The sequence below is a fragment of the Hypanus sabinus genome, chromosome 4 (assembly GCF_030144855.1).
Source record: "Hypanus sabinus isolate sHypSab1 chromosome 4, sHypSab1.hap1, whole genome shotgun sequence".
NCBI classification, from domain to species: Eukaryota; Metazoa; Chordata; class Chondrichthyes; order Myliobatiformes; family Dasyatidae; genus Hypanus; species Hypanus sabinus.
In genome coordinates this window covers 8,687,126-8,709,459 of record NC_082709.1, presented here as the reverse complement: position 1 = coordinate 8,709,459, position 22,334 = coordinate 8,687,126, and the positions used below count along the sequence as shown (strand labels likewise).

At 43.1% G+C, this 22,334-nt stretch overlaps 1 protein-coding gene across 1 annotated transcript in view; it reads right to left on the bottom strand.

Annotated features, from left to right (window-relative positions):
- The window catches only part of LOC132392467 (protein mono-ADP-ribosyltransferase PARP14-like), a 67,779-nt gene extending 49,679 nt beyond the window's left edge, over positions 1-18,100 (bottom strand). The window contains exons 1-5 of the mRNA XM_059966353.1: positions 17,864-18,100; positions 12,937-13,076; positions 12,809-12,848; positions 4,769-4,951; positions 905-1,159 (exon numbers count right to left, since the gene is read on the bottom strand). Of these exons, the coding sequence (XP_059822336.1) occupies positions 905-1,159; positions 4,769-4,951; positions 12,809-12,848; positions 12,937-13,076; positions 17,864-18,056 (811 nt within the window). The 5' untranslated portion in view covers positions 18,057-18,100. The remainder of the gene's footprint in view (positions 1-904; positions 1,160-4,768; positions 4,952-12,808; positions 12,849-12,936; positions 13,077-17,863) is intronic.
- Positions 18,101-22,334: the final 4,234 nt, after the last annotated feature.

Here is a 22,334-nt window from a genome sequence, read left to right as displayed (position 1 = left end):
ATGTTGCATGAAAACTGATAACACTTCACATTTCCACTGACTTCCACAGAGTCATAGAAAAGTACAGAGCAGAAACAGTCCCTTCAGCCCATCTAGTCTGTTCTGAACCATTTAAGCTGCCTACTCTCACTGACCTGCACTGGGTCCATAGCTTTCCAGTTCTCTAGTATCCATGTACTTAAACAAACTTTGCTTAAAGCACTGAAATCGAGTTTGCATCTACCACTTGTGCTGGCAGCTCGTTCCACATTCTCACCACCCTCTGAGTGAAGAAGCTCCCCCTCGCGTTCTCCTTAAAATTATAAAGCTTATTATTTGCATAACAGCTTACAGAAGTACACAATCCTCACTTAGCAATTCAGTTTTCCAATGTGCAGTGGATGATAATTTCATGCTACACACAAGAATATCGAGGACATTATTTGGTAATTAGATTAAAAACTCACATTGGCTCCTTAAGGTTGTCACAGCCAGAGGAGTCAATGGGATAAGCTGTCACTGCCTATTAAATGCTTTGGATTCATCAGCTGTGTGGAGAGGCCTACAGCTTGCTCTCCATATCGTACTGCTCTAGCTTGTGTATCATGTAAACAGCTGGGGTACAACATCCATGCTCGACCCTGAGCAACATAGGGCCTCAGATAAAAGAGGAACTCAAGCTTCATACCACGAAACTAAAAGACTGAGCAAGATAAAAGACATTATGGTCCCCAGAAACAGCTACCATGCAGGATCTACCGTATATCTGAATGATTAATGTACTGACACCTGTTACACATTTCCATCTCTTATTACTTCTGAAATTATTTGACGTCTAAAATAATCATTTATTTGCTGTATTTTAGTGGATGAACAAAGATACCTTAACACATTAAGCTAGAAATTGATGAATTTTAACCCTTACCAATGTCAGTTTTGAAGGTGATGACAGCTGCGTCCATATCAGTTATTATTTCCAAACTGAAGTCATCAAATAGTTCTTCCAAATTAGTCAATCTTTCAACAAACAGAGATAAAAATTCACACGTAACATTTTTAGGAAGATTATGTAGCAGAACAGCCGAGGATTGTGAAAAATTCCTTTTAGGATCAAAAGTCTTCACTATTAACTCAATATTCTCCACAGAATGGACTCTTTGTCTCAACACTCCTTGAGTATCTATAAAAGAACATTAACACTATAAATGTTAGTAAAATCCAGACTTTAACTCTTCCCGCTCCCATCAGACCATTACTTACATAGAAAAGTACAGCATAGGGCAGGCCCTTTGGCCCATGATGTTGTGCCAACACTTTAACTAATCATGCATCAATCTGACCCTTCCCTCACACATAACCCTCCATTTTCTTTCAACCACATGCCTATCTAGGAGTCTCTTAAATGACTCTCATGTATTTGTCTCTGCCACAACTTCACAATAAATTTTATTATCAAAGTACAGGTGTCCCCCGTTTTTCAAACATTCGCTTTACGTCAACCCACTGTTATGGAAGACCTACATTAGTTACCCGTTTTTGCTAACGGAAGGAGTTTTCACTGTTACGAAAAAAGGCAGCGCGCACCGAGCAGACTAGCTCCTCCCCTGGAACTGCATTCTAGCCGGCATTGCTTAAACACATGCCTGTGAGCATCTGTGCTTTACGTCGATTTATTTTGGGCACCCGTTAGCAAGATGAGTTCTAAGGTATCAGAAAAGCCTAAAAGAGCTTGTTAGGGTATTACACTTAGTGTAAAACTAGACATAACCCTATCCCGAGTGGGGTGGTGGGCGGATGGGGTGAGGGCAAATGTGTGGGAAATGGGAGAGATGCGTTTGAGAGCAGAGTAGATGGTGGAAGAAGGGAAGCCCCTTTGTTTAAAAAAGGAAGACATCTCCTTTGTCCTGGACTGAAAAGCCTTATCCTGAGAGCAGATGCGGCAGAGACAGAGGAATTGTGAGAAGGGGATAACATTTTTGCAAGAGACAGGGTGGGAAGACGAATAGTCCAGGTAGCTGTGAGAGTGTGTAGGCTTATGGTAGGTATCAGTAGATAAGCCGTCTCCAGAGATGGAGACAGAAAGCTCAAGAAAGGGGTGGGAGGTGTCAGAAATGGACCAGCTAAATTTGAGGGCAGGGTGAAAGTTGGAGGCAAAGTTAATGAAGTCAACGAGCTCAGCATGTGTGCAGGAGGCAGCACCAATGCAGTCGTCGATGTAGCGAAAGAAAAGAGTGGGATGGATACCTGTATAGACTTGGAACATGGACTGTTCCACAAAGCCAACAAAAAGGCAGGGCACCCATGCAGGTGCCTATGGCTACACCCTTGGTTTGGAAGTGAAAGGAGCCAAAGGAGAAATTATTGAGAGTCAGAACTAATTCCGCTAGACGGAGGAGAGTGGTGGTAGAGGGGAATTGGTTAGGTCTGGAATCCAAAGAGAAGCGAAGAGCTTCGAGACCATCCGGGTGGGGGATGGTGGTATATAGGGAATGGACGTCCATGGTGAAAATAAGGTGGTGGGGGCCAAGGAACTTAAAATCATTGAAAAAATTCAAAGAGTGAGAAGTGTCACGAACATAGGTGGGAAGAGATTGAACAAGGGGGGATAAGACAGTGTCAAGGTATGCAGAAATGAGTTCGGTGGGGCAGGAGCAAGCTGAGACAATAGGTCTACCTGGATAGGCAGGTTTGTGGATCTTCGGTAGGAGGTAGAAACGGGAAGTGCGGGGTGTGGGAAATATGAGGTTGGTGGCAGTGGATGGGAGATCCCCAGAGTTGATAAGGTTGGTGATGGTATAGGAGACAATGGCCTGGTGCTCCTTAGTGGAGTCATGATCAAGGGGTAAATAAGAGGTGGTATCAGAGAGTTGTTGTTGTGCCTCGGCCAGGTAGAGGTCAGTACGCCAGACAACAACAGCTCCCCCCTTATCAGCAGGTTTTATAGTGAGGTTGGGATTGGTGCGGAGGGAGCGAAGAGCAGAGCGTTTGGAAGGAGTGAGGTTGGAACTGTAACAGAATGCAGTGAAGTCGAGATGGTTGATGTCCCGTCAGCAATTAGCAATAAAGAGATCCAGAGTAGGCAGAAGACCAGAGCGGGATGTCCGTGAAGGGGAGGAGGGTTGAAGACGGGAGAAGGGGTCATCGGTGTGGATAGGAGAGTCCTTGTCAAAGAAGTAAGCTCAGAGACGGAGCCAGTGGAAGAAGAGTTCAGCGTCATGGCATACACGGAACTCGCTGAGATGTGGGCGAAGGGGGACAAAGCTGAGGCCCTTACTGAGGACAGAGCGCTCTGCCTCAGAGTTGAAGGTCAGAGGGAATGTTAAAGACCCGGCACGGATGAGAGATAGGATCAGAGAGGGAAGGGAGGCTGGTGGTGTCGGTGGAGAGAAGAGGGTTGGGGCGAGAGGAAGATGGAGCCTCTGAGGGCCCAGGAGCTGACGGTAGGATCCCAGTGGCCACACATTTTAATTCCACGTCCCATTCCCATTCTGATATGTCTATCCATGGCCTCCTCTACTGTCAAAATGAATCCAAAGTCAGGTTGGAGGAACATCACCTTATATACCGGCTGGGCAGCCTCCAACCTGATGGCATGAACATTGACTTCTCTAACTTCCATTAATGCCCCTCCTCCCCTTCTTACCCCAATCCCTGATATATTTAGTTGTTTGCCTGTTCTCCATCTCCCTTTGGTGCTCTCCCCCCCCCCCCTTTCTCCCGAGGCTTCCTGTCCCATGATCCTTTTCCTTCTCCAGCTCTGTATCACTTTCGCCAATCACCTTTCCAGCTCATAGCTTCATTCCACCCCCTCCGGTCTTCTCCTATCATTCCGCATTTTCCCCTCCCCCCACTACTTTCAAATCTCTTACTATCTTTCCTTTCGGTTACTCCTGACGAAGGGTCTCGGCCCGAAACGTCGACAGTGCTTCTCCTATAGATGCAGCCTGGCCTGCTGTGTTCCACCAGCATTTTGTGTGTGTTGTTTGACTTATCAACCTCTGCCTTAAATATATCCACTGACTTAGCCTGCACAGCCATCTGTGACAAAGAATTCCACAGATTTACCATCCTGTTTAAAGAAAAGTTTCCTTCTCTTTGTTCTAGATGAACTGCCCTCAATTCTGAGGTTATGCCCTCTGGTCCTAGACCACCCCAAATATAAAAAAATTCTCTCCACATCCACTCTATTCAGACTTTCAATGTTCAATAGGTCTCAATGAGATTCCCTCTCATTCTTCTAAACTCCATCAAGTACAGCCCCAAAGTCATCAAATGCTCCTCATACGTTAACACTTTCATTCCTGGGGTCATTCCCATGAATCTCCTTTGGACCCTCTGCAATGCCAGCATAACTCTTCTTAGATAAGGGGCCCAAGACTGCTCACAATATTCTAAGTACTGTCTGAGCAGTACCTTATAAAGCCACAGTATTAGATCCTTGCTTTTATATTCTCGTCCTCTTGAAGTGAATGCTAATATTGCATTTGCTTTCCTCACCACCGACTCAACCAGGAAGTTAACTTTCAGGGAATCCTGCATGCAGACTCCCAAGTCCTCTCCACCTCTGACTGATGAATCTTCTACCCATTTACAAAATAGTCCACACCTTTATTTTTAAATTTTACTTTTATATCTAGGCTTATAAATTTTAAATTGTATATATATTAATCATTAAAATTGGATTAATTCTAAACAGAGACAATGAAATGAAATAAAAACTAAGAAAGCACATCATTGGTTATATATACTTCTCCATTTTATATTTGAAAATATTTGTAACTCTACTTGCCTTCAACACTTTCAAAGGACACTGTTATATTTCTGCCCTCTCGGCTGAAGAATGCGAGGGACCCACCACTGGTAATGAAATTTTCAAAGTGTTTTCGGAGACTGTTATCGCTTACATTGTCACTAGACAATATTCCACTAATTGTTCTCTTTTCATCCGGAAGATGTTGCTCAGTCAGTTTTTCTAGATGAAAAGCATACAGATATACTGTCACAAGTTGAGGAGCCCATGTAACAGATAGATAACATTTTGAAAATCATTTAACTAATTGGTCACCCAATTACTGGAAGGATATTAATAAGGTTGAAAAAGTGCAGAGAAGGATGTTACAAGGATGTTGCCGGGATTTGAGAAACTGAGTTACAGAGGAAAGTTGAATAGGTTAGGACTTTATTCCCTGGAGCATATAAGAATGAGGGGAGATTTGATAAAGGTATATAAATTATGATGGGTATAAATAGAGTGAATGCAAGTAGGCTTTTTCCACTGAGGCTAGGGAAGAAAAAAAACCAGAGAGACGACATGGGTTAAGAGTGAAGGTGGAAAAGTATAAAGGGAACATTGGGGGTTGGGGGGGGGATGGCTTCTTCACACAGAGAGTGGTGGGAGTGTGGAATGAGCTGCCAGATGAAGTTGTAGATGCGGGCTCACTTTTAACATTAAAAAAAAACTCAGATAGGTACATGGATGAGAGGCATATGGAGGGATATGGGCCAGGTGCAGGTCATAGGGACTAGGCAGAAAAATGGTTTGGCACAGCCAAGAAGGGCCAAAAGACCTGTTTCTATGTTGTAATGTTCTATGGTTCTAATTAATTATTTTAAATACAAATACACAAATATTGACAAAATGAATCATACAAAGATAAGAATGCAGTATATGAATCAGAAACGGGCAGGCGTCTTGGTCTGAGTCTGTCTGCCATTTGATAACATCATGGCTGATCTGATTGGAACTGTAACACTGCATTCCAGTCTACTAATTTATCCTATTCACTTTAAAAAAAATATTTTTCTACCTCTGCATCTTGAAAGACTCAGCTTCACTGTAATTTGAGGAACAGAATTCCGATGACTGACGAACCTCAGAGAAGTAGTTTAATCTCATCCCTTTTTAAAAATCAACCACTAGTTCTGGATTCTTCTACAAGGAGCATCCCCTCTGGTAAATCGCCTGCCAGATATTAGACTTCCTACTCTGTAATTCTCAGGTTTTGCTTTGTAGTCCTTCTTAAAAAATGCACATTAATCACCCTCAAGACTTCTGGCACTTCATCCATCCCATTGCAAATACCTCAGCCAGGATTCCCGGAAATTTTACCCTAGCTTCTCATGAGGATAATAGTTGGTTCTTCACTTGTGAAGATCAAGAGAGAACTCCATCGCTGCAGGAAATTTCTTCCCACCTGCACGGTGTAGGTTTATAGTGAAGATCGATGTGCACAGACCGATTCCACTCTTTAGGCCGGGGTACGTCCACAATGACACCGCGAGCTGCAATGACTGCGATAACCGCAAGGCTGCAGGTTGAGTATTGGAGGCTGAATCTGTCCTTGGCTACAATCCAGACTCTTGAGTTAGTGGTGGAGAGGTCACTAAACAAACTGTTAACCATTATGGATAATCAGGCACAACCTCTCCGTGACCTACTGACTAAGCAGCGGAGCACCCTTTTGAACAGTTTTATTCAGCTCTGCTGTCACAAGGATCGTTACAGAAAGTCTTTCCAACCAAATGCAATAAGTAGAGAGAACAGTTCATCTCTGTGCAACAGAACACACATCATAGTACAATAGTCTCAGTTCCATTATTCTGTAGATCATTATTGCACATTGCTAAATTATTATTGTGTACATTATTCTGTACTTTATTATGTGTTAATATTATAATATTTATTATTATCACCAAGTGTGTTTTTAAAAGTTGCTGCTGTAACAAAGTAATTTCCCACTTGGAATCAATAAGTACTTAATAATAATAATTATTTGGACAGATTACCTGGCCTGGCTAACGAGTCCCATCAACCCGGGTTTGGAATTGGAGTTGCCCTTCTCCTAGGCTAGCTGCCAGCCTGGACTGATGAGCCCAGCCTGCCCGCCCAGTCAAGCCAAGACATTGCAAACTCAGTAAGAACAGGGACGCCATAGTCATGTAGAAGAGGCCTTATGTGAATGATCTCCTGCATGGAAAAGCCAAACAGTGGTCTTGCAACAATCACTACACCTGGATTACGGAAGACGCTTCACATTCCTTTAGAGAGCAGGAGATCCAGCCCAGCACTCATGGGACAGGTGAGTTATGGGGTCGATGTCCTGCTGACTTGAGAAAGCTTCTCATGTTGTTTCTGGATGCACCTGATCAGGCCCTTAATACATATCTGCCTTCCTCCAATACCTCCTCTGCCATAATGCATTCTATCCCCAAGACGTCCCATTGAAAACAGGGGTGGTCAGGGTGAATCTTGCTCAGAAAAATTTAAGCCAAATACAAAGTTACACACTCAACACAGTATCAACAGCAACAACTTAAAATAGCTGACACCATCCTGATCCAACTTAAAATAGCGGACAGCGTTCTCTTTCCTTGGTTTGTAAGAAGAGTTGTTCGTAAGTCGGACGTTTGTATCTCAGGGACTGCCTGTACTTTGTTTCACTGGCCTCCAACAAGAGATTGCTAAACTTCACCAGTGCCATTTTAACTGGACATTACACCCTATCCTTGTTACATGCATCTTCAGACTATGCGGGTTCTGAAGTTATGCGAGGAGCATTGCTTTCCTGCCAATACAAGTCATGTGCGCACGTCTCACAGTCTCACTGTTGGGACGAGAAGCACCGCTTTCTGGCCAATGCAAGTCAGGTGCACACGCCTCACAGTCTCACTCCCACCAGTCTCGCATTGGTTTTGGCAAGGTGTGGATGTGTGATCTTGCACTCTTAAACTTTTGTTGGTTTTTACCTAGGGTGCAGTGATTTTGAGCTAGAAATATTTAACTATGCCTCCTAAGCATCCAATGTCATATCCTGGGCCATCAGCCGAGCGGCAGAGAACCACCTTAACACTTGAAAAAAAGTTGGAAATTATGAACAACGTGTCATCAGGTGAAGGTAACACCCCTCTGGGATGCTAATGCTGGGAACAGAATCTTGCCTTTAAAGTTCATTTTTTGCTTGACAATGCGCCAGCCCACCCTAAACATTTGGACAGCATTCATCCTAACAGTGCATTTCCTGCCACTTAACACAACATTGCTGATTCAACCACTCGACCAAGGTGTGATCCACATTCAAGGCATTTTTTTTTAAGGCGAACTATCTCTCAGATGCTGCAAGCAACAGAAGATTTTGAAAATCCCGGGATTTTACCAACAGTGAGAGAATGGTGGAAGTTGGAACACTTAGCGCAAATGGCGATGGACATGGACCCAATTTTAGAATGGAGTCAGCATTTCAGTCATTCCCTGCCGTCAACCCTTCTTTCCTACAAGCAGATTTATACTGAAAAACAAAATGCTGCTAAGCAAACAACCCGCACCACTTTCTTCAAACCTGTGTCATCTCCTGCTGCTGACAGTTCTGAGAGTTCTGTGAGTCTCCCTTGCTGTGCTTGATATGATCCTGATGATCAAAACCATCCATCTTATCCATGTAAAGCTGCCTGACACCATAACAACCTTTCATCTCCCGGAGCCAACACACCTGCCGCTGTTGGTGAGTACTAGGGTGTAATGTTAACTTTCAATGATTTATTGCATTGAATATTACCTTAAATTGATTAAATATAATATGAATGTTGCCTTTTGGTACTGCTTTTATGTTGTATTGGTATGAAAATGTGAATAAATTACAGATAAAACACATTTAGGAAGCCCTCTGGAACGCATCCCTGTTTTCTCCATTTAAACAATTATTCACGTTATGCATTGACTGCTAGGAACACCATGCATAGAAAGAGGATAGGGTGTATTTGTATATTTTCCTGCATTATGCTTCCTTTATCAAACCTTTATCCAATCACTTCACCTGCTTTAGAAACATAGAAAATAGGTGCAGGAGTAGGCCATTCGGCCCTTCGAGCCTGCACTGCCATTCAGTATGATCATGGCTGGTCATCCAACTCAGAACCCTGTACCTGCTTTCTCTCCATACCCCCTGATCCCTTTAGCCACAAGGGCCATATCTAACTTCCTCTTAACTATAGCCAATGAACTGGCCTCAACTGTTTCCTGTGGCAGAGAATTCCACAGATTCACTACTCTCTGTGTGAAGAAGTTTTTCCTCATCTCGGTCCTAAAAGGCTTCCCCTTTATCCTTAAACTGTGACCCCTCATTCTAGACTTCCCCAACATTGGAAACAATCTTCCTGCATCTAGCCTGTCCAATCCCTTTAGAATTTTATACGTTTCAATAAGATCCCCCCTCAATCTTCTAAATTCCAGTGAGTATAAGCCTAGTCGATCCAGTCTTTCTTCATATGAAAGTCCTGCCATCTCAGGAACCAATCTGGTGAACCTCCTCTGTACTCCCTCTATAGCAAGAATGTCTTTCCTCAGATTAGGGGCCAAAAACCAAAACTATCCCTTGTTAGCCTCTATGTTTTGCTTTCTTAACTATAGACAAATATATAAGGAAACTTCTGTATTGTTTTACCATGGACTATCATAAAACTTATGAAAAAAAAACTTCTGCAGAGCATGCTACATTATTGGGTATCTAGCAGCAGACTACAGCCTTGATGCACTGGGACCGTGTTTGGCTTTAGTCCTCAAGTATGTCTAAAACTAGATCGACTATATTTAACATACACAGTACATGTGAGTGATGGGGTGGGAATAACGTTACTCCTCGCCCTTCTCAAATCTTACCACCTTTTTCAATTTCAGGTAACTTACTCCTCTGGTCCTGACGAAGGGTCTTGGCCTGAAATGTCAACAGTGCTTCTCCTTATAGATGCTGCCTGGCCTGCTCTGTTCCACCAGCATTTTGTGTGTGTTGTTTGAATTTCCAGCATCTGCAGATTTCCTCACGTTTCCTCTGGTACTCTCTCTTCCTCCCTCCCCACCACCCCCCCCCCCACACACACAGACACACACACACTCTCTCTCTCTTACTTGCCCACCTGGTTCATCTCTCCCATCTTCTCCCCCTACTTGGTTCTATCTACTCATCATTCACTCCCCATCAGGTTCCACCCATCACTTACAGGCCCTGGTTGACCCCCAGACTCCCATACACACTGCTGCACACCATGCACAGTAACGTAGTGGTTAGCACATCGCTTCACAGAATGGGTGACCAGGATTCAATTCCTGCTGCTCCCTGTAAGGAGTTTGTACCTTCTCCCCGTGACTGCATAGGTTTCTTCCAGGCACTCTAACTTCCTCCCACAGTCCAAAGACGTACTGGTTGGTAGGTTAATTGTAAATTGTCCTTTTATTAGGCTAGGGTTAAACTGGGGGGGGGGGGGGGTAGCTGGGCAGTGTGGCACAAAGGGCCAGAAGGGCCTATCCTGTACCTCAATAATACCTGGAGTTCAACATCTGCAGGCTCTTTAGTCTCCCGGCTTTATCCTCCAAAGTAACATCAAGCCCTTATGAAGATAACCAAAAACCACTAAAAACATTTTTAATAGTCAGGCATCATTTTGAAGCAATCTCCTTCAGTGCTTTACTTGGGAATAGAGACCTCTATGACCAAACTACAAGACGAATGGAGTATACAAGAGAAGGAACATTGTACAACATTACTATTCAGTCATTCAAAGAGAAGTGACTGTCTGTGATTATGATCAATGAACAAAAAGTGGGGCTGAAATATTCAGCTATTTCAAGACATTTTATATTAAAAATGGTAGATCACACAGAGATTTATATGCGTCAACATTCTGATCTATTTTGGTGCATTTAAGATTCCGTTTTGGTGGATACACCTTTGAATATTCAAACGACAGACCTTCACATTCAGAATGCTTGGCTCAGGGAGAGAACTTCCAAGTTGGTAAATAGCTAAGTGAAGGTAGTCTGGTAGGTTTACTGTTATGCTAGTTGATGGAAATTTAGCACAGATGCTTACATTCCTGACATGTTATGACAATGATTCTTCCTGCTCGACTAGATAGTGGTGAGAGTCTTATCCCAATGGGAAGTGGGAGGTGGAATGATCCTGCTCTATGTGGCTATTTTACACCATTGACATTGGCCTTGACCAGACTTACAACATTATGGCAGTCAGCAATATTTATCATCTAGCTAATCATAATTAGGATCAACAGTTAATATATTTTCAGCCCCAATATTCAGTATACCTTTGCCAAATATGAGAATGTAAAGCTGTTTTTTTTTAACCTAATCCAACCAGAAGGACCACAACCTTCTCATGGTTTGGAGGCCTGCGTGCCTCAACGACCTGGGAGAGCCATGTTGGCTGGAATCAGGGCTTTGAGATTTAGCTCTTGGTAGAGTCACCCATGCCAGACAGATCAAAGGGTAGAGAACAAAAAAGGGGTGATCCACTGGTCCTCCAGGTTTGGGTGTTTGGCTTGGGGTTGACAACCCTGACTGGTAAAGCAAATCTGTTAAGAAAACAACAATGAAGACTCTAAGGTGGTATTCCCAAGTCTCCATCTGGAGGGTGCAGATTACTGTCCAGATTTTCTATCCATTTGATAGGATTGGTCATATTCAAAACATGTTCAATTTGCTGAAGAATGCTAAAAATCTATAGAAAGGAGACACTACATTGGGACTTATTTCCAGAATTGTGCAGTTTGAAGAGGTGGTTGCATGAGAGTATTGATGTAATCTTCAAATATCCCCTAAATTGAAGAACCCCGAGGTGTTGCTAGAGAGGGCTTCAGGACCTAGGATTTCTTAGGATTGAAAAGAGGTTCAAGACTTACGGCTCTCATCATTAAGGAGATGGAGATTTGGGGGTAATTGGATTAAAATGGATACCCAGAGTGTTAAGAGTATCGGGGAGCAGTGATACCCTTTTCTGTGATCTGGCTCAGAAGGAAAAGGAGATTTGGCAAAGAAATCAGGCCGATGGCTGGGAAAGGCCAAACCAATTCTCTGGAACGGGGCATCCAGAGAACATCAGCAGTGAGGTTGGAAGCATTGAGAAAAAGGCAAATATTAAAAATACGAGAAAAATGGACTTGTTTTCTCAAGGTAGCCCAGATTGTTACACATTTTAACTAACTCCAAACCCAGTTAATCAGATTAATCCATCCAAATTGCCATTAGATTTTAAACACATGGCCAAGATATTTTAATTTGATTAACTCTGAAGTATTTATTTCTGCATTCTGCCTCTGTCAGTCAATTCCAAATAGAAAAGTGGAGCAAAGAAACAGACCTATCTAGTCCATGCCTAAACCATTTAAAAGCCGATCTGCAGAGGGACCATCATGCTTGATACCCCTACCATTACCTACTCAAACTTCAATTAAATATTGAAATCGAGTTCACATCCACACTCTCACAACCCTCTGAGTGAAGAAGTTTTCCCTCATGTTCCCCTTCTCACCTTTGACTCTTCACACATGACCTCCAGTTGTAGTCCCACCCAACCTCTTCGGCAAAAGCCTGCTTGCATTTACCCTATCAAAACCCCTCATAAGTCGGTATACCTCTATCAAATGTCCTCTCACTATTCTAAGTTCTAAGCAATAAAGTCTGAACCTATTCAATCTTTCCTTATAAACCCGGCAACATCCTTGTAACTTTTCTCCATTTACTTTCAACTTTGTTTTCATCCTTCCTCTAGGCAGGTGGCCAGATCTGCACACAGAACTCAAATTAGGCCTTACCAACATCTTATACTACTTCAACATAATTCTCATCTTTTGTACTCAGTACTTTGATTTATGAACGCCAATGCGTCAAAAGCACATTCTAACTATTTTAGATGCGGGGTTTCAAGTCAACATATAAACATTCTGTCATTAAACCTGTTTTACAAGCCTCTGTTATATCAAAATTTTTCAGTATCCTCACTTTCAGAGAATCAATTCTGCAACATTTTAAAGGAAGCGCAAGTACCTTTTCCTGGAGTGGGTTGGTTTCCTTTGCAAACCACAATCTGTCAAAGCATAAGAATAATGTCAAAATTGAAAAAAATCATAATATTGCTTTATGATTACCATTTACATAACGTACATATAACTTACATTTTGTTCTGGAGTCTGTGTTGCTCCTGTCTCATCCTTGCCCACAGCTGTCTCAGATGGAAGTCTGACAGTAAGATTGATAATCCCTTTCCCTTGCAGATCAACCTGGTGAGTTTTCTTCTCCAATACAAGGGACCTTACTAAATAAATTATTAGAAGCAATTAAAGATATTAAATTTTGCTTTAAGTCACCATGTGTTTCAAACAAATAACTGAATATTTTGGACTGTACAACTGAACAGTAAAAATGTGTTTATTTTCTTCAAAGTCAAACGCTGTATGTCAACACATTATTTTGCCAATGTTCATTAAAAGGAAGTCTCATTGTACAAATTAGCGCAGGTTTAACAGCAACACTGTCTGAAATGTTGTACATACATTCACCTCTTTCCATGAAGTAAGAGTGTAACTAACTATATATATATATATAACTAGATAATTCAAAAGAATTGGCAGCTGTAGTAACATACACAAAATGCTAGAGGAACTCAACAGGTCAGGTAGCATCCATGGAAACGTTTTGGGCCGAGACCTTTCTTCAGGACTGAAAAGGGGCTGAAGCCAGAATAGGAAGGTGGGGGAGGTGAAGGGGGCAAGCCAGAAGGTCAAAGGTGAAGCTAGGTTGGTGGGAAAGGTCAAGGGCTGGAGAAGGAGGAATCTGACAGGAGAGAGATCTGTAGGAGAAAGGGAAGGAGGAGGGGACCCAGAGGAAGTGATAAGCAGGAGAGAAAAGGTAAGAGGCTAGAGTGGGGAATAGAGGAAGAGGAGAGGGGAGAATTTTTTTTAAAGCATAAGGAGGAATCTAATAGGATCTTAAATGGAAGAAAGAAAAAGGGGAGGAGCACAAGAGGGAGGTGATGGGCAGGCAAGGAGGTAAGGTGAGAGAGAGAAAAGGGGATGGGGAATGGTGTAAGGGTGGGGGAGATATAGGCCTGGAGATTAAAGAAATATTGAGGGGGGGGGTGAGAATCAGGTATAACTGGAATAACCAGTATTGATCAGCAGTAATAGTATCTCTGCCGATTAACTGGATTCTGAAAACTCACACTCACATTCCATTCACAAACTACACATCTGCCAGTCAGGCACCTCCTACCCCATACGTAGAAGAGCCTGCAGTCCCCACATCCATTAGCCACCTCAAATTCCCAAAACCTCAGTCCTGAAAGACTGCTTAAGGAAAGATCACCAACAAGTGAGCTGTTGTCAAAGGAATTATCAGTAATTTAAATAGTAGTAATTAGCAAATTACTAATTTTGATTATTATTCCTCTACCTTGGACAAACTAGGCAAGCGAAGTAATGGAAGCAACACTTGAGTCATCGATCTGCTGACAAGGTTCTCTGATAGACATCTTGGACTAAAGCATACTGCATGGACAGCTCTGCAAAAGGAGTATGATGTTGTCCCTCAAGCTAAGAGATCAGTATACTGAGAGAAGAAATATAAGTGTAGACTATCTTCTAAATGGAGAGAAATTTCACAATCTGAGGTGCAAAGGGATTTGAAAGTCCTCATGCAGGAATCCCGAAAGGTTAAAGCCGAAGGTGAGGAAGGCAAGTGTGATATTAGCATTCATTTTGAGAAGACTAGAATATAAAAGCAAGGGTGCAATGTTGAGACTTTATAAAGCACTGGTGAGACCTCACTTGGGGTATTGTGAGCAGCTTTGGGCCCCTTATCTAAGAAATGTTCTGAAATTGGGGAGGGTTGAAAGGAGGTTCACAAAAATAATTCCAGGATTGAAAGGCATGTCATATGAGGAGCATTTGAAGGCTCTGGGTCTCTACTCACTGGAATTCAGGAGAATGAGGGACAAGCTCATTGAAACCTATCTACTGCTCTGACTTTTTCCTGTTGTTCTTCTCACCCTTGAAACCTACCGAATATTGAAAAGCCTTAAGACGATGGATGTGGAGCGGATGCTTCCTCTGGTAGGGGAGTCTAAGCTATAAGACACAGCCTCATAATAAAGGGACTTCTACTTAGAACAGAGATGAGGAATTTCTTTAGCCAGAAGGCAGTGAATCTGTGGAAATTGTTGCCTCAGGCAGCTGTGGAGGACAAGTCATTGAGTATATTGAAGGTAGAATTGATTCTTGATTGTTCAGGGCATGAGGGGATATGGTGAGAAGGCAAGCAATTGGGGCTGAGAGGGAAATGATGTAATGGAACAGACTCAATGGGCCAAATGGCTTAATTCTGCTCCTATATCTTATGGTTTATTGCTTCCTTGACATAACCATAAAGGAAATTTGGATTAGAATTAGTTCTCCTTTTCAATATATCGCACAGATTCATTTAAAATTTGGCAATAACACTATGTATTTATATTAGGATTTCTTACCTTAGGACATAGAAAACCCTACAGCACAATATGCCCTTCAGCCCACAAACCTGTGCCGAACATGTCCTTACTTTAGAAATTACCTAGGGTTACCCATAAGCCCTCTTTTATTCTGAGCTCTATGTACCTGTCCCGGAGTCTCTTAAAAGACCCTATCGTATCCACCTCCACCACCGTCGCTGGCAACCCATTCAATGCACTCACCACTCTCTGCATAAAAAACTTACCCCTGACATCTCCTGTGTACCTATTTCCAAGCACCTTAAAACTATGCCTTGTCATGATAGCCATTTCAGCCCTGGGGAAAAACCTCTGACTATTCACGCAATCAATGCCTCTCATCATCTTATACACCTCTATCAGGTCATCTCTCATCCTCTGTCACTCCAAGGAGAAAAGGCCGAGTTCACTTAACCTATTCTCTTAAGACATGCTGCCCTATCCAGGAAACATCCTTGTAAATCTCCTCTGCACCCTTTCTAAGGTTTCCACATCCTTCCTGTAGTGAGGGGACCAGAACTGAGCACAGTACTCCAAGTGGGGTCTGACCAAGGTCCTATATAGCTGCAACTTCACCTCTCGGCTCCTAAACACAATCCCACGATTGATGAAGGCCAGTGCATCGTATGCTTTCTTAACCACAGTCAACCTATGCAGTGGCTTTGAGCGTCCTATGGACTCAGACCCCAAGATCCCTCTGATCTTCCACACTGCCAAAAGTCTTACCATTAATACTATATTCTGCCATCATATTTGACCCATCAAAATGAACCTCACATTTATCTGGGTTGAACTCCATCTGCCACTTCTCAGCCCAGTTTTGTATCCTATCAATGTCCCTCTGTAACTTCTGACAGCCCTCCACACTATCCACAACACCTCCAACCTTTGTGTCATCAGCAAATTTACTAACGCATCCCTCCACTTCCTTATCCATGTCGTTTATAAAATTCATGAAGAGGAAGGGTCCCAGGACAGATCCCTGAGGTACCCCACTGGTGACCGACCTCCATGCAGAATATGACCTGTCTACAACCATTCTTTGCCTTCTGTAGGCAAGCCAGTTCTGGATCCACAAAACAATGTCCCCTTGGATCCCATGCCTGCTTACTTTCTCAATAAACCTTGGATGGGGTACCTTGTCAAATCCCTTGCTGAAATCCATGTACGGTACATCTACTGCTCCACCTTCATTAATGTGTTTAGTCACATCCTCAAAAAAGTCAATTGGGCTCATAAGGCATGCCCTGCCTTTCACAAAGCCATGCTGACTATTCCTAATCATATTATGCCTCTGCAACTGTTCATAAATTCTGCCTCTCAGGATCTTCTCCATCAACTTAACAATCACTGAAGATTCACCAGTCTATAATTTCCTGGATTATCTCTACTCCCTTTCTTGAATAATGGAACAACATCTGCAACCCTCCAATCCCCCGTCCCCATTGATGTTGAGGCTCAGCAATCTCCTCCCTCGCCTCCCACAGGAGCCTGGGGTACATCTCATCTGGTCCCGATGACTTAATCCAACTTGACACTTTCCAAAAGCTCCAGCACATCCTCTTTCTTAATATTTGCATGCTCTAGCTTTCAGTCTGCTGTAAGTCATTCCTATAATCGCTAAGATCCTTTTCGGTTGTGAGTACTAAAGCAAAGTATTCATTAAGTACCTCTGCCACCTCCTCTGGTTCCATACACACTTTTCCACTGTCACACTTGATTGGTCCTATTCCCTCATGTCTTATCCACATAGTGTCAAGAAATCTTCCTAAACACACCTAACAAACTCCACTCCATCTAAACCCCTTGCTCTAGTCTAGGGACATGCCTGCCAATCGATATTTGGGAAATTAAAATCTCCCACCACGACAACCCTGTCATTATTACAACTTTCCAAAACCTGTCTCCAAGCTTTCTGTATTTGCGAGCCAACCGCCTCTACCGCCGTCTCTTCAGTTTGCTTCCTACCCCAGCAATTCTAGTTTAAACTCTCCTTAATAACTTTAGCAAACCACCCCGGGAAAAAAAACCCGGAAAAGGACATAGGATACAATTGCAAAAAATAAAATAACTTCATTTCCAGAAGCACATAACGTTTTGACAAGATTTGATATTTTGTTTGATTATAAACGGATTTCCTCATAACAATTGGACCGACAGACGTAAACATATTGGCAACAGTGATGAAGTATTTGTGGGGCGGAGCGACAACATATTTTCATCACGGGTTTGCAGCCTATCAGCGCGGACATGAATACGAAACTTTCTGAAAGCAAACAAGTGATAGCACAAAGTTTCCTCTCCTTTCACCGGGCAATAAACCCGGCCAGCTTTTCAATCTGTGAACATTAAAGATATTGCAAATACTAAGCTTACAAATATTAATGTCACAAAATACAAGAGCTTCAAGATCTGTTGGGCTAAATTCTTCTCCCTCCCTCATTACCGAGTCTTCCTCCTCGCCGTTTTCTTAACTGACACTGCACTATCAAAACCCAAACAAATGTGCTTCTGAAATTACTATAATCTCATATGAAATGAATTCTAACGATTTGTGAGCTAGTCAGAAACTCACGCACCTTCGTCACTAATGAAGCGCACCGCTGCTCGGTTTGAGGCAGGATCGTTATATTCCACGATACATTCTCCGCCGTTAGATCTCTTCTTGCTTTGGAAATAAATCTGCAGTTTATTTCTTAAAAACTTAGCGTCGTCCAAATCCCATTCGCCCTCGACTATCAGAGGATAGTCGAAAGCACCCTCTGCCGCCATCTTCCACAAGCGAATGGAAACTATTGCCGTCTTCTCCGGTATTTTGCTATCAGTTTCACTTTCGTTTTCTGTGAAACGAACTCTTTTTTTTAAGCTTGTATAAAATAGGAACTAATCTTGCACTGTTACTTCCTTTCCTAACGTAAACACTCAAATTCGCCGTTGAATATGCCCAAAACGCACTTTGTACCATGAAATCAAGGTATTACTGATATTAATTGGATACATTTCCTGTAAGCACAAAAGGCATGTGACATATTGGTCCTATTAATCGAAACTTGGGCGATAACCAAAATCGGCCTAATCCCCTCGGTGGAGTATGTTGTTTACGCAAACAGCGCTCTTCACTGATGCACACACAGCAAACAGGTTTGAATCTTGAAAAGCTGGGTGAAAGAATTGGAAGTCAGCTGTACTTTGAATCAGCTAATTCCAGAAATGAGAAGGGGGTGGTTGAGAAGTTTAGAGGCAGGCTGTACTAGGGAGGATGATCTGAGTGGGTGAGTGGAGAATAGACCATACGACAAAGGAGAGGTCATTTGGCCCATCCAGTCTGCTCCATTATTCAATCATATCCGATCCTTCTTTTCCCATCCTCAGCGCTACTCCCCAGCCTTTTCTCCGTAACCTTTGATGCTGTGGCCAATCAAGAATATGTCAATTTCTGCCTTAAACACATCCAGTGATCTGGCCTACCCTGCTGTCTGTGGAAACAAATTCACCACCTTCTGGCTAAGAAATTTCTCCACATCCCTGTTTTAAATAAACACCCCTCAATCTTGAGGCTGTGCCTTCTTGTCCTAGACCTCCCCACCATGGGAAATATACTTTCCTCATGAAGCAGTGGAGGCTACCTCAGTAAATATATTTAACACAAGGTTGGATTGATCTTTGCATTGTAGGGGAATTAAGAGGTATGAGGAAAAGGCAGATAGGTGGAGGTGAGGCCATGGTCAGATCAGCCACAGTCTTATTGAATGGCGGAGCAGGCTTGACAGGCCAGACGGCCTATTCCTGCTCCTATTTCTTATGTGCTCTATCTAGGCCTTTCCACATTCAAAAGGTTTCATTTAGATTTAGATTTAGATTGAGATTGTGAGGACACTCAGTCCTCGTTTATTGTCATTTAGTAATGCATGCATTAAGAAATGATACAATGTTCCTCCAGTATGATATCACAAAAACACAAAGACCAAGACTAACTTACAAAAACCACTTAATTATAACATATAGTTACAACAGTGCAAAGCAATGCTGTAATTTGATAAGGGGAGACCATGGACACAGTAAAAAGTCTCAAAGTCCTCGATAGGCCATCATCTCACGTAGACGGTGGAAGGAAGAAAAACTCTTCCTGTCATGAACCTCCAGCACCACAAAGTTTCTCTATTCAGCCTCCGGAAGCATCCGACCACAGCCAACTCTGAGTCCGTCCGAAAAAACTTCGACCCTCCAACACCGAGCACCGAGCACCATCTCTGCCGAGCGCTTCGACCCCGGCCCCGGCCGCCGAGCAACAGTCAAAACCAAGGATTCAGGGCCTTCCTCTCTGGAGATTTTTCGATCGCACAGTAGCAGCGGCAGTGAAACAGGCATGCCAGAAGTTTCACCAGATGTTCCTCTGTGCTTCTCACATCCATCCCCATCATATCAGGATTGTGCATGGCCCCTACTTACAGATAATAGATGTTCATTCCTGGAGAGGCCGTGTGCGCTGCAGTCGCGCCACCATTTTCTTTTTCCCACCCACGTTTCTAAACTCCAGCGAGTACAAGCCCAGAGCCATCAAATGTTCTTCATATGATAACCCTTTCATTCACAGAATCTTCCTTGTGTACCTCCTCTCCAATACCAGGACAGCTTTTCTCAAAGAAGGAGCCCAAAACTGTTCACGATACTGAAGGTGAGGCCTCAGCATCACATCCCTGCTCTTACATTCTTGACTACTTGAAATGAATGCTAACATTGCATTTGCCTTCCTCACCATCAACTCAACCTGCAAGTTAACCTTTAGGGCGTTTTGCACAAGGACTCCAAAGTTCCTTTGCATTTCAGGCTTTTAGATTTTCTCCCCATTTAGAAAATAGTTTGCACATTTATTTCTTCTACCAAAGTGCATGACCATTCTATTTCATTGTATTTCCAAGATTGTCAAGTCAAGTCACTTTTCATTGTCATTTCGACCATAACTGTTGGTACAGTACACAGTAAAAACGAGACGTTTTTGAGGACCATGCTGCTACATGAAACAGTACAAAAACTACACTGAACTACGTAAAAATAACAGGGAAAAAGAGCTACACTATACTACAGATCTACCCAGGCCTGCATAAAGTGCACAAAACAGTGCAGATATTACAATAAATAATAAACAAGACAATAGGCACAATAGACAGCAGTAAGCTGGTGTCAGTCCAGGCTCTGGGTGTTGAGAAGTCTGATGGCTTGGGGGAAGAAACTGTTACGTAGTCTGGTCGTGAGAACCCAAATGCTTCGGTGCCTTTTCCCAGATGGCAGGAGGGAGAAGAGTTTGTATGAGGGGTGTGCACAGTCCTTCATAATGCTGTTTCTTTGCGGATGCAGCATGTAGTGTAAATGTCTGTAATGGCTGGAAGAGAGACCCTGATGATCTTCTCAGCTGACCTCACTATCCACTGCAGGGTCTTGTGATCCGAGATGGTGCAATTTCCGAACCAGGCAGTGATACAGCTGCTCAGGATGCTCTCAATACAACCCATGTAGAATGTGATGAGGATGGGGAGTGGGAGATGGACTTTCCTCAGATTTTGCAGAAAGTAGAGAAGCTGCTGGGCTTTCTTTGCTATGGAACTGGTGTTGAGGGACTAGGTGAGATTCTCCACCAGGTGAACACCAAGAAATTTGGTGCTCTTAATGATCTCTACCCAGGAGCCGTCAATGTTCAGTGGGGAGTGATCGCTCCGTGCCCTCCTGAAGGCAACAACCATCTTTTTTGTTCACATTCAGAGACAGGTTGTTCTGCATGTTCTCCGTTAGCCACTGCACCTCCTCTCTGTAAGCTGACTTGTCATTCTTGCTGATGAGACCCACTACGGTCATGTCATTGGCGAACCTGATGATGTGGTTCGAGCTGTGAGATGCAGCACAGTCACGGGTCAGCAGAGTGAACAGCAGTGGACTGAGCACATAGCCCTGGGGGATCCCCGTGTTCAGTGTGATGTTGTTAGAGATGCTGCCTCCGATCCGGACTGACTGAGGTCTCCCAGTCAGGAAGTCTAGTATCCAGAGCAGAGGGAGGTGTTCAGGCTCAGTAGGCTCAGCTTTCTAATCAGTTTCTGAGGAATGAATGTGTTGAATGCTGAACTGAAGTCTATGAACAGTATTCAAACGTACATGTCTTTTTTGTCCAGGTGGGTTAGGGCCAGTATTGAGGGTGTTGGCAATGGCGTTATCTGTTGAGTGGTTGGGACAGTATGCAGACTGCAGGGGGTCCAGTTAGGGGGGCAGCAGGGTCTTGTTATGCCTCATGACAAACCTCTTGAAACACTTCATGATGATGGATGTGAGTACAACGGGACGGTATTTCATTTGCCAATTTCTTGCCCATTCTCTGAATCTGTTTGTCCTTCTGCAACTTCGCTGTTTCCTCAACACTACTTGCTCCTCCACCAACATCAGATCATCTGCAAACTTGGCAACAAAGCCATCTATTCCATCATCTAAATTATTGATATACAGCAATACATGGAGTGGTCCCAACATCGACCACTAATAAGCATAACACCGACCTCTGCTCAATAGTCACCGGCAGCCCACCTGAAAAGGATCCTTTCATTCCCATTCACTGCCTCCTACCAATCAGCCAATGCTCTAACCATGCTAGTAACTTTACTGTAAATACCATCGTCTCTTAACTTGATAAGCAGCTTCATGTGTGGCACCTTATCAAAAGCCTTCTGGAAATCCAAATATACAACATCCACTGCATCCCCTTTATCTATCCTACTTGTAATTTGTTCAAAGAATTCCAACAGGTTTGTCAGGCAAGATTTTCCCTTAAGAAAACCAAGCTGAATTGAACTATCTTGTCCTGTATCAACAAGTACTTCATAACCTCATCCTTAACAATTGTCTGCAATATCTTCCCAACCACTAACTGGTCCTTTCTGCTGCTTCCCTCCTTTCTTAAAGAGTGGAGTGATATTTGCAATGTTCAAGTCCTTTGGAACCATGGCAGAGTCCGATGAGTCTTGAAGGATCATTATTAATGCCTTCATAATCTCTACCACTACCTCTTTC